The sequence below is a fragment of the Kuraishia capsulata genome, genomic scaffold (genome assembly GCF_000576695.1).
Source record: "Kuraishia capsulata CBS 1993 genomic scaffold, Kuraishia_capsulata_scaffold_5, whole genome shotgun sequence".
NCBI classification, from domain to species: domain Eukaryota; kingdom Fungi; phylum Ascomycota; class Pichiomycetes; order Pichiales; family Pichiaceae; genus Kuraishia; species Kuraishia capsulata.
Window position 1 is genome coordinate 424,166 of NW_019172954.1, and position 12,696 is coordinate 436,861.

At 45.7% G+C, this 12,696-nt stretch overlaps 5 protein-coding genes across 5 annotated transcripts in view; 4 read left to right on the forward strand and 1 right to left on the reverse strand.

Annotated features, from left to right (window-relative positions):
- The window catches only part of KUCA_T00004211001 (uncharacterized protein), a gene marked incomplete at both ends in the record, with an annotated part of 5,102 nt that extends 1,292 nt beyond the window's left edge, over positions 1-3,810 (forward strand). The window contains one exon of the mRNA XM_022600922.1: positions 52-3,810. Coding sequence (XP_022460219.1) covers positions 52-3,810 — 3,759 coding nt within the window. The remainder of the gene's footprint in view (positions 1-51) is intronic.
- A 524-nt stretch (positions 3,811-4,334) lies between these two features.
- KUCA_T00004212001 (uncharacterized protein) lies at positions 4,335-6,293 on the forward strand (the record flags this gene model as incomplete). The annotated part of the gene is made up of 1 exon (XM_022600923.1): positions 4,335-6,293. One exon carries the CDS (start codon positions 4,335-4,337, stop codon positions 6,291-6,293), a length of 1,959 nt encoding a protein of 652 aa, XP_022460220.1.
- Positions 6,294-6,627: 334 nt separating this feature from the next.
- KUCA_T00004213001 (uncharacterized protein) lies at positions 6,628-8,304 on the forward strand (the record flags this gene model as incomplete). Its single annotated transcript, XM_022600924.1, has 1 exon — positions 6,628-8,304. One exon carries the CDS (start codon positions 6,628-6,630, stop codon positions 8,302-8,304), a length of 1,677 nt encoding a protein of 558 aa, XP_022460221.1.
- Positions 8,305-8,476: 172 nt separating this feature from the next.
- Positions 8,477-9,871, reverse strand: KUCA_T00004214001 (uncharacterized protein; the record flags this gene model as incomplete). Its single annotated transcript, XM_022600925.1, has 1 exon — positions 8,477-9,871. One exon carries the CDS (start codon positions 9,869-9,871, stop codon positions 8,477-8,479), a length of 1,395 nt encoding a protein of 464 aa, XP_022460222.1.
- Positions 9,872-10,622: 751 nt separating this feature from the next.
- Positions 10,623-11,879, forward strand: KUCA_T00004215001 (uncharacterized protein; the record flags this gene model as incomplete). Its single annotated transcript, XM_022600926.1, has 1 exon — positions 10,623-11,879. The coding sequence occupies one exon, from the start codon at positions 10,623-10,625 to the stop codon at positions 11,877-11,879; it is 1,257 nt and encodes a 418-aa protein (XP_022460223.1).
- Positions 11,880-12,696: the final 817 nt, after the last annotated feature.

Sequence of the window (12,696 nt, forward strand, 5' to 3'; positions counted from 1 at the left end):
TTCAAGAACTTGTTGAACTACGAAGACGGAATGCTTTATGTGATTGGAAAGCCAAAAATTGTTTATTCTTTGCTGACGAGCTTATTATCCTCGAGAACTGCAACCAAGAGCCTCGCAACGAAAGTGATCGCGATAATCAGCATTCAAGAGCGTCCGAAAGGCAGCGATGCAATTTTAAATGGAATGAAAATACTTCAGACAAGATTCGGCACCACTTACCGGTTTAAGACATGGTTGAGCTCAGTGGAAGAGGTTCTTGACTCTGTTTCTCTGACTGCAACTTCAGAACCAGCCTCAGATCTCAAAAGCTATCACCCTCTAGAAGAGCTTAGAGACTATTGTCTGGTTACGGTTTTTATTTTCGTGTCTCTGCTCATGAATCGGGATGTCACAGAGAGGATAAAATTGAGACAGGAGTTTGAAGATGCAGGGCTACTTCAGGTTTTTGAAAGGATGCAGACCTTGAAGTATGATGTTCTCAGCGACGAGATCGAAAGATACAATTCTGCTGCGGAAGAGGACGTCCGAGACATGATGGACGAGGAATCTTTTGCGTCAGATGTAGACCTGAGTGATGTTATTGATGAGATCAATTACTCCACTGAAGCGGAAGAGAAAGCTTGCATTATGCGGATCCTGAGGAATCTTCTATTTTTGAAGCAGAACAAAGCTGAGGAAGATATTTTGAAGTACTACAAGGCCATTGACACTTTGGTACAGTATGTGTCTACTCAATCGTCCCTCCATAACAGTGGAACTGACCACTATTTGAACATGGCCATTCACAGACTGATCGACAGATTGGGCTCTGATGATATTGCAAGACGAGCAATTCTAGAGACCAAGGAACTGGCATCCCAAGTGAGATCACTTCAAAGAGAAAATGAGCTCCTCCGAAGATCTTCCCCTAGAGCCCCCAACCTGATCATACCTTCGGACAACCTGAAGCCCAACGCGACCATACCCTATAACAACCTGAATCCACAAAAATTCAAAAAACGTTCTGAACCAACTTACCCTGACTTGAGTGCAAAGAACCCTATGAAAAAGAAAGACCTCTCTAAGAAGATTCCTTCAGCCCACAAAAGGAAGCATCACTCTGGTGGTGTGGCAGGTGAGATTGAGGCATGGTGGGAGTCTATGGGCGAAGGTCTCACTCGCAAAGCTGATAATTCTTACCTTGATGACGTTCCCATAACACGTCCATATCCTTCCCTTCAAATCCCACACAATTCAAATTACTTTGAGCCTTATGAGAACTATGAGATAGGTCCCATGGACTTGTTAAACACCTCTGGTCGCAATGTATCCTTGGGAAGTGCGGATTCGGGAACAGGCGTCGATGAAGCACTGTCATCAACTTCAAACAGAGCCACTGTGGGTAGTGGAAGTGGTTCTGGAACTGGCATTGGTTCTGGAAACGGTTCTGGAAATGGTTCTGGAAATGGTTCTGGAAATGGTTCTGGAAATGGTGTTGTTAACAGTTTTGGCATCGGTTCTGGCTCTGGTAGAGGTTCAGGCAATGGTACGGGCAATGGTTCAGGCACCGGAAATGGATCTGGTAACGGGTCTGGTAACGGTGGTGGGGGCACTGATGGTGTTAGTGGAGCAGTTATAGCACCATCGGCACCTCCACCCATTCCAAGTTTCCTTGAAAAACGAGCTATTGCCTCTATACCCCCACCACCACCTCCACCACCTCCACCACCTGTTCCTTCTTTTCTCGAAAAAAATCAAGTGGCTATTACTACCTCTGTTCCCCCTCCTCCACCGCCAATACCAGTATTTCTTGAAATATCTGGACCTCCACCTCCTCCTCCAGTTCCTGGATTTCTTGAGAAAGCCAATGGAGGACCTCCTCCGCCACCACCACCTGTTCCTGGGTTTCTCAAAAAGTCTGATGATTTACCACCCCCTCCGCCACCGGTGCCGTCATTTTTGGATGCCGCTACACTTCCGGAACCGTTTGTGCCCGAGTCAGATGATGCTGATGTTGAGCCTGAACCAACATTTGTATATCCTAAGCCTCGTCAAAAATTGAAGCAGATACACTGGGATAGACTGGAGGACATCGACCAAACTTTTTGGAAGAACCTCCGAGATGAGGATGTCAACACCAAGCTGTTGCATAAAGGCATTCTAGATGATGTGGAGTTTCATTTCCCTGTCAGAGAGTTTAAGGTGGCTACCAGACCTACCACAGAAGTCAAACCCACAAAGATCTCATTCTTATCTAGAGACATTGCTCAGCAGTTTGGTATCAACCTCCACAGTTTCTCAAACCTGAGTGAAGAAGAACTTGTTCTGGCCGTCTTACACTGCGATCCACGCATCATGGAGAGCATGAATATTCTAGAGTTCTTTGCCAAAGACGAACTGGCAGATATCTCACCAACTTTGAGAAGAAATTTTGCACCATATGCCACAGATTTCAGCAAGCCTGACTCCAAACCCCAGAAGGATCCAGAGGAATTGGAAAGGGCAGACCGGTTGTTCCTCCATTTGTGTTTCAATCTTAATAGTTACTGGAAGTCTCGGTCTCGTGTGTTATTAGTTGTCAATACCTATGAGAAGGACTGTCTTGATCTGATGAAGAAACTATCGGTGATAGACGAGGCGTGTGAAAGTATCAAAAAGTCCACCTCGCTGATTGAAGTTTTAAATGTGATCAAGATGGTGGGAAACTTCATGAATGACGATAGCAAGAGGGCACAGGGGTTCAGACTGGCAACTTTGCAGAGATTGAAATTCATGAAGGACTCAAAGAACACAATGACGTTTTTGCATTATGTCGAGAAGTTGGTAAGGAATCATTTCCCCGATTTGGGTGAGTTTGTGGACGATCTGAGAACTTTGAATTCAGTCTCGAACATGTCAGTTGAACAGGTCGATGCTGAATGTGTTGACTTCGAGAGGCAAATCGACAACAGTCTTTCGTCCTTAGAACGCGGAAATCTGAAGGACAGTTCAAAATTTCATCCTGAAGATAAGGTGATCGATGCCATAGAGGCTCCCCTGCAAAAGGCGAAGAACAAAACAAAGCTTCTGCGCTCTCATCTGACTCGCACCATGAAAAACTACGATAACCTGATGATATACTTTGGAGAGGACCCAGAGGATCCGGTTGCGAAAAACACCTTTTTTAACAAGTTTTTAGTCTTCGCTGAGGAGTTCAAAAAGGTTCACCTGGAAAACATTCACAGAGAGGAAGAAGAGCGTGCTTATGAGGTCAGAAAGCGCATGATAGAGAGTTTCAAGCCGGGTGCTAGTCCAAGAAAGAAGACTGCAGAAGGCGACGATGAAGATGTCGCTGAGGTTGGCTCTAGTCAATCTTCGCAGACAGAGGTGATAAATGTTCTTCTGGAGAGACTCAAAAGCTCCGGAAGGGACAGAAAACAGAAAAAGTCACCTAGCGTACCTTCTTCTCCTGTAAATGCAGACGACTCTGTCACTGAGCAGGCAAGGAGGATGCTTCACGAGCTTAATGTTGATCCAGCATTGTCAAACAGACAGTCTCCCACGGAGATTTCGGTAGAGCGGGAATCGGAGCCCGATATGATGGAAACCAACAGTCTCATATCTGGAGCATTTGCGGATTCTGTCTCTAGCAAGTCTGCTATCCTGTCGTTGTATGATGACGTGGATACTTCTCCTTTGAACCTGCAGAAAGGTTTAGCAGAGGACGAGGTAACTGACCCAAACAAGGAAGAGGCCGACGATGAGGAATACGAAGAAGATGAGGTAGATGAAGACGAAGAAGATGAAGAAGAGGACGAAGACTTCGTTGACGCAGAAGAGGCGGGATTATGAAGAGGAAAACGAGAAAAGAGAGACACACATGATAAATTATGGCCGAAAAGAGCTGAGCTCAGCCAACGATGAAACGACGAATTGTACTATAGATAAGAGTTATAATATGTTATCAACTGGTAGATGGCTGGTGGTTTCAGCCACCCGAATTATGAGATATCATCAACCCATCTGTATAAATCTGTCTTTCAAAAGCGCCGCATTAAAATGTGCACCGCACTCCTCATTTAACCCGATCGGGCAAAAAGGTTCACGAAGGCAAACAACAAACAAACAAAGAAGACCACCAGTTCATGTACAATTGGGAAGATTCCGGCAGTTTGTAGTAGATCAGGGTGATCCTATTGAAGGCGTGACTGAAGTGGTTACCCATAGTCATATATTTGGTGGCTCAATTGCGAGATTCAGTTGGTGCTGACTGTCCAGACCTTGTCCAAATCTTGTTCAGATCAAACAAGACATAGACAAGCCAGCAGAACACACCAGAGCTAAGTTTTCGATAAACACCGAGGAAAATACATATAATGGGTGTTTCGGGCCTTTGGGACATTATTGACGAAAAACTAGGGGAAACTCCCCGAAGAATTAGATTCACCCAATATGCCGATGAGTGCTGGCAGAGAACAGGCCAACCAACGAGAATAGGTGTTGATATATACCAGTGGATTTTGTCATGGATAAGTACTGCTGAAAAGAAAGAAGTGAACAAGGGTGAATCCACATTACGGATGATCGAATCCAAAACGAGAGTGTTGATTGCGGCGCATGTGTCATTTCTGTTCGTGTTTGATGGTGTGGCTAAAGAGTTCAAGAAGAGATGGGGAGACTCTGGAGGAGAACTGAATGACGGAGATTACCTCCAGAAATACAACGCAATCTGTGGACTTGTGCAGACGAGCGATGGAGATTCCGAGTTGCAGCAGATCATAGGCAACGTCAAGAAGATGTTTGATGAAATGAACATATCGTACGTGCAAGCACCTGGCGATGCTGAAATTGAACTGGCCCGTTTAAATGCAAGCGGTGTCCTCGATGCGGTGATAACTAACGATGGTGACGCTTTGATATACGGAGCTCGTATCATGCTGAGGAACTTCTCGAAGAACTCGAAGGATGCACCTTACAACTCTACGGGTGAAAAACATTTTTACGTGACTATACTTGATGCCCGCGAACTCGAGACGAAGACAGGTTTCAGTATGGAGAGATTGAGATTCTTCAGAGTAATGTCGGGAGACGATTACTTTGGTGGCTTGGAGGATTTCGGACAGCTGAAGGCATCACAACTGGCACTTGTCGGGACGCCTTTTTTCAAGAGAAAGGACGACGAGAGTCTTCCAAACGAGGAGGATAAAGAGGTAGATTTCACAAGAATGCTCGACAGGATATATATGCCCGAAAGTAACACTTTGATGCAGATATTGAAGTGTCTGAACTTCCCAACTCTCAAAAAGAGGAAGGACGATCTCTTCGAGTTTGAGTCCAAACTGAGAGATACCATACAGAAACACTCAGCATATTACTTCGGCAGGAATTACTCCAGTCTCAAGTTCAGGTGTGACGACGAACACAGTATTAGTATGGCCTTTCTGCCGCCTCTGGCCAACACGCTCTATTTGTGGAACGTGAATGACACTAATTATGCTTCATACGAGCCGAACAATATCCAGATTGAACTTTCCAGAATTCCACAGGGAGCATGCATCACGAAGCACTCAGAAGACAGTATAACGGTTCTTAGATCCTCTGGCCAAGAATCAGTTTTCAGGTACAATCCGCAGAGAAAGACGTATGTTTTCACAGATGTCATTGGTGGAAAACGTCCACACGACTGGTTTGCGAAAAGCCAGATCTTTCTTCCGACGGATGAGCCCAAAATGAAACGAATTGCAGAGGCCTATGTGACTAGAGCTATCATATGTGGAGACTCCGCCATGGTGGGACCTCTTCATATAGATAAGAAGTCCACCGACACTACCCAGGAACCCGAATACAGAGTGAAATATCAACCCTTTAGAATCCTGGGCCTTGAAAATGCTACAACAACCTCGTGTTGGATAAGCAGCACGAGGCTGATGCTTTGTGGACAAGCCGGAGAGAAGTTGACTATGAATTTTCAAATCAGACAAAGTTCTGCCGAGGAGGAGAGGACTCGCAAAAGCGCAGCAAAAATACTAAAAGCTCCCAAAAGCCCTACAAAGCAACGAAAAAATCAGATCGACAGAAATCAGAGGACTATCGTCGAATTTGATAATATTTTCAGAATCAAAAAATTCAGTGGTTCTGGGGACTACACCAAACCAGTGTCCAGGCCTCTGGAAAGTCCCGGAAGTCAATACCACCCCGGAAATGGCCCCGTCTCCCCGGACAGAGAAAGGCGCGATATTTTCGAGCAATCTGAGCCCAACACGCCGGCGAACCAGTCTCGGGTCCGAAAGTACGATTTTGTGGACTTAACTGTGGAGAGCTCAGACGAGGACTGAAAAAATACGGCAGGATTCGCTGTCGGGTCAATGGGAGAGTGGAGAGGCCGGAAGGACTAAAGGAGCAAACTCCGGGGCTGGGTCCCGGGCGGGAGAAGCCGGGTGGTTTTATGTATGAGGCTTTGGCTACTGCCCCACAGAAATTTCCCGATTGGGACATGAGTAATACCGGGGTTTCCACTGGTATAAAACGACGCAAGTTTGTCAGATTGGAGGTTGCGTTTAGCTCTGTTACTGCTTTGACATTATTGCTACTAAGAACTCTCTTTAGACAAGAAGGTTCCAGTTCGCATATTCCAAAACGTTTAAGGTACCCATTTCACATCACGCAAACATGGCCCCTACAGCAATAGATTTGCACCATTCCTACTCGGAATCGTTGCCTGTTTCGGCTCCCTCCCAGAAGGCTTCTCGCAAAGACTCTGTGATCGCCAAGTTGGGTCTGAATCCCGATGCCGTTATTCACTACAACTCTGCCGTACCAATCCTCTACGAAGATGCCCTCAAAGAGAAAGGCACTAGTATCTCGTCCACTGGAGCATTGGTTGCATACTCCGGTTCCAAGACTGGAAGATCGCCAAAGGACAAGAGAATAGTCGACGAGGAGACTTCTACTGAGAACATCTGGTGGGGACCAGTGAATAAGAAGGTTGATGAGACCACTTGGAAGATCTCCAAGTCGCGTGCCATCGACTACCTCAGAACCAGAGAGAAAATCTTTATCATCGACGCGTTTGCTGGCTGGGATCCACGCTACCGCATCAAGGTTCGTATTGTATGTGCAAGAGCTTACCATGCCTTGTTCATGAAGAACATGTTGATCCAGCCAACCGAGGAGGAGCTGAAGAATTTCGGCGAGCCAGACTTCACCATCTGGAATGCGGGCCAATTTCCCGCCAACGTCTTCACGAAGGGAATGACCTCTTCCACATCTGTTGAAATAAATTTCAAGGACATGGAGATGGTGATTCTTGGTACAGAATACGCTGGTGAGATGAAGAAGGGAATCTTTACCGTGATGTTCTATCTCATGCCTATCCGACACAAGGTGTTGACTTTGCACTCTTCTGCTAACCAGGGTACCGTCAGTGGTGACGTGACCCTTTTCTTTGGTCTTTCCGGAACAGGTAAGACCACTCTTTCGGCGGATCCAAACAGAAAGCTGATTGGCGACGACGAACACTGTTGGTCAGATCATGGTGTGTTTAACATTGAAGGTGGATGTTATGCCAAGTGTCTGGATCTTTCTGCCGAGAAAGAACCAGAAATCTTCAACGCTATCAAGTTTGGTTCGGTTTTGGAGAATATCGTCTATGACCCAATCAGCAAAGTTGTTGACTACGAGAATAAGGACATCACCGAGAACACCAGATGTGCCTATCCTATCGACTTCATCCCCTCTGCTAAGATTCCATGTCTTGCTGACAGACACCCTTCCAACATCGTGCTTCTGACCTGTGACGCCCGTGGTGTTCTGCCCCCAATCTCCAAGCTTACCAACGCTCAAGTCATGTACCATTTCATCTCTGGTTACACCTCTAAGATGGCAGGCACCGAAGACGGTGTGACTGAACCTGAAGCCACCTTCTCCGCATGCTTTGGTCAACCCTTCCTGGTGTTGCACCCAATGAAGTACGCTCAGCAATTATCTGACAAGATCTCTGAGCACAAGTCGAATGCCTGGTTGCTTAACACCGGATGGACTGGTTCATCTGCCGCCAAGGGCGGTAAAAGATGTCCTTTGAAGTACACCAGACGTATTCTCGATGCCATTCACTCGGGAGAGTTGAACGACGCAGAGTACGAGACTTATCCAACTTTTGGCTTGCAGATCCCCAAGTCTGTTCCTGGCGTTCCTGCAGAGATTCTCAACCCATCCAAGAACTGGGCTGAGGGCCCCGAAAAGTTCAGCGGAGACGTGAGGAATCTTGCCCAATTGTTCTTGGAGAACTTTGAGAAGTACTCGAGCGAGGTGACGGAGGTGGTCAAGGCTGCTGGTCCTCAGTTATAGTCTTTATCAAGACTCATGATCGGTTTTGATCCTACAGATTCCAACATTTGTTATTTTCCAGTTTATCTTTTATTTTCGGGTCAAAATGGGCATAAATCGGCTAATAAAGTCGTTTTCAGATTTTTAGTATCGTAAAAAAATACTTTGATCTATGGTTGAAATTCTGTAGCACTTACTGTTCTTCGTAATACTTCACCGCTTCCGAGCCTGCAATTCTACCAAAAACTGCACATTCCAGCAATGAAGAGCCTCCCAATCTGTTATCACCATGAATACCTCCAGTTATTTCCCCGGCAACCCACAGTCCAGATACAGGACCAGAGGCAGTGAGTGGTTGAGCACGAGTGTTGAACTTGGCTCCGCCCATAGTGAAGTGAACCACAGGAGTAACCTGGCCTATATAAAGAACCGTTTCTGGAGTGAATTTTGGAATATTCCAATTTCCTCGAGTGGGTCTGTTAAACGGGTCTTTTGAAGATGAGCCATACGCCTGCAGGGTAGATCGGATATTGACGAAGCTCGCCTCCATGCTAGCGAAATTCGTCTTCCAGAGCAATTTTTTGGCGAGATAGAAATCTGAGCTTGCCTTTGTACTCTTGTAGGTCTCTTCGTCCAATAGAATCCACAATTTGTATTGCTGGAGCTTTGGATCTGCATAAGGGTCTCGGACTATAGTGTTGATTATGGCATCGGATACACGTTTTCTCGTATCCAGCTCATTAACAAAGCGGTCTCCCTTATCATTGATGAGAATTCCGCCTTCACCCCTGAGAGCCTCGGGAGCTAGAAATTTCACTCTATCGTCGCGGTTGAAGTGCTCCACCCACCCAGTGGGATGAATTTGCACATTTGACATATCCACCAATTCCACCCCCAGCGAACTCAACAGATGCTGCGTTCCGGGTCTTTCTGAGTTTGTGGTTGGTAAGTTGATTAGTTCTGGTGCATACTTCGAAATGTATTCATGGGAACCTGCGAAGCCACCGGTGGTGAAGATGACCGGACCATACAATCGGTTGGCTCCATTATATTCCACGCCAATCACCTTTCCTTCATCATCTGTAAGAATCTTGGTAACCTCACACTCCAATTTGAGCTGGGCCTTACCCTGGAGAAGTTTAAGCAGCGTGGTTATGATCGAGGCCCCAGGCGGAACAGGCCCGTCTCCACGGTGGGTTCTTGCAACTGAATGACCACCTAGTCTCGCAACTCTCGTCAGATCCACTCCTAAACCCGACAGCCACTCAACAGACTCTTTGGACTGTGTGCACATTTCTGATATCAGCTCTAATCGTCCATTGCGCCAGTCAGACTCCAAAAGACTGTTCCCCGAAGACTTGATCGTATCAGATTCGAACGACGTATCTGGCCAATGCTGGAAAATCGTATTTGCACCGTTTATACCAGATGAAGCCTTTATGGAGTTTCCACCTGGCTTTGCAAACTTTTCCAGAATTACCACCGGTATTTTGGGGTTGGTCTGCACAATGGTGGTTGCTGCGGAGAGTCCGGCCAGGCCAGACCCGACCACTATAATGGATCTTTGTGTTTTCTGTGGAAAGCTCATATATAATAGCGCAACTAGTAATCCTATCGTAAGCAGTTTACGAAGTGTATACTGCATGTATTTTTCGCTACAGAGAAGGGAGAGGGGAAGGTGATTTGGGGTGCACCTGGCTCATATAGTCTAGTCCTGAAAGAGTGGTATGACTTCATCGGCTTGGACCATCGGACAAATATCGGGGATAAAAATAATTTTATTTCAGCGAGTAAATGATAGAACTGAGGAATAAAAGGCTTGCATTTCTTTTTCGAAATCTGTCAAGTATATGCTCTAAGGATTACCACAGTGTATGATCTGAGGCTAATAAACCCACAGAAACGTTAATCCTTATCAGTGGGCTATCTTGAAAGCCGCATGACTGCATGATGACGCGTTTCACACAAATCTGTTACACCATCGCATTTGCAAACACGTCAACCAGGCGGGGTGTCAGAACGTGAGTTGAACAACTCTCACAACATCAAAATGGTATCAGCCTGGGAACCAAATTTAAAACTCAAACATCAACCACTTTGATTCAAAACTTGACACACTTATTGGGCTTATCGGTCAACGTTATCGTGCAGATCCCAAAAAAACGGTTTCTACACATCACTCCCTAATCCCCGCCCTTTTGCTTCTGTAGCCCCTTCCTCTCCTCTCTCGTGGCGCTATCCAACAGTATCAACAATCACAGTTTGTCCCATTTCATTTGTCAGTAATCCAGGAGATTACTGATTGGCCTCACTGAACGTTGATATTGACTTGTTTTGTTATGCAGCGTCTAAACAGCACCACAGGCTTACTTTCGCCCCATCACTCTATCATCCAAGCACTTCAGAATCCACAGTTGGAGATGTCCCACGAGAATGTGAGTCAGGAAAACCAGCAATGGAACGATCCTCAAATTGCGAACGGATTCTCGTCATGGCAATCAATATCCAGCGGTTCGCCGCGGCTTGGCCACAAGCGGAGTTCACCGGGCTCCATACTTTCTAGCAGTGACTCAGACGAGGAGATCATCGCCTTCGACTCTGACGACGAGAACGGAGATACCACCTCCACGGTGAAAGAATCAATTCCCAGCTTCATCATGCCTCGGGTTTCGATGTCAGAACCTGAGGGGGTGGTAAAGGTTCAGGTATTGGGTGCACAAAGTGAAGCTCTTGTAGCGAGGCTAAAGACTTACAAGAAGAAGTTTCTGAAAAACTGCGAATTCACAAAGAAGGATCCTCATTTAATTCTGTTAATAGTTGACAACGAGAATTACGTTCTCCCCAAGCTCTTGAACAAACCGTTCATTCCAATACTGTTGGAGGACGAATATCGCGGCCAAGACGAGGAGGACTTCGAGGATCTTTCTTCCCGAACCTTTTTCAAAAACTCCATGATTTGTGATCCCGTGAAGCTGAAGTCGATTGACCAGGATTTGTTTGGTCTCATAAACTTTCTATCCAATTTGGACTCCAAGACATTTGGATCGACCCTGACTCATGTGTCCAAGTTCTCTCTTGAAAGCAACGCTATATCCCTTTCGCAGCTGAATTCCATAGTGTTGGACCAGCAGTCCTCCGAGATTCTACGCAAGAAAGCGCTAATGCGGAGGCGTAGCTCGGCTGCAAGAAGTTCCACTTCGCGCTATGACGATGACAGTGAGGATAAGAAGACTCCGTTTACATCGGTCTACGGGTTGCGGATCAAACTGGTGGTGGGTGCAACCATTGGAGCGGTGAGTCTCACGTGCATTTGGATGTGGAAGGAGTTCACTACGGCTATGGACCCGAACTGTGCACTCGAGCTCAAGGAACTGAAGGAACTGAAGGACTTGAAGGAGCCATCTATGAATATGGACATATCGAGGTTAGGGCTCACTCTGGGATCATGTTTGGCTCAGGGAATGCACCATCTCGAGAGCTTGAGGGAGATACTTTTGAGCTCAACCTTTTATTTCCTGGATAGAACGCAGATTGCCGTATCGCATATCATGAGGTTGGCGGATTCCATCGTTCCAGGCTATTTTCTCGATTGGTGATTGTTTTTTTAAGGTTGGTGGTGTTGGTTGGTTGGTTTTGGTTTATCTATTTTATTTTTCTAGCGACGACTTGCAAAGTTCGCGTGTCTCCCATTTTGTATTTTTGGCCTTTTTTATTCTCTTTTTTTATGACTATCATTTTCCATCATTTCAGCACATGTTCTATTTTGATTTTGGTTACTGGCTCCCGCAATTTCTGACACATTGATACTTTCTTCCACCATGGACTGGTTTATACAGTTATGGGGCCGATTTGAATTATAGAGCTAATCATTATGGCAGAACTGTAGAGACATGTAGCTTTACTGACCAGTCTGAAAAATTGAGTAGGGGGAGTTATGGTGATCTTCGAACTGAAACCCTAACTTGTAGACAGTCACTATTCAATCAAGTTATTTTCTCAATGGGAATGTACAATTACTATGACGTTAAATTGAGCTCGAACACCAGTGGTTTAGTCTCATTTAGTCTTACTGCTTGGCCTACAATATAAAATAATGCCTATTGAGCCGTCCAATATGACGTCATGGGCATCCTCGAAAAACTATTGTCAGCGCAGCGCGGATTCTGCGGAGGTACCGACGATCGTGGTTTTGAGGGAACAAATTAACAAGATAAATAGGACAAATAGCAAATATAAGTTCCAAATCTCGTATCTTTAGTCTGTCACTTTCCATATTCGGCAGCTTTACCAATACTTCACCAAATTTCACCGTCTCTTATAACTATCGTGGCGGACCTAAAAAACACAGAAGCAGTAACCAAGAAAGGGATATACTCTCAAAGACCTCAAAAAAAAACATTCGAGTTATCCGGC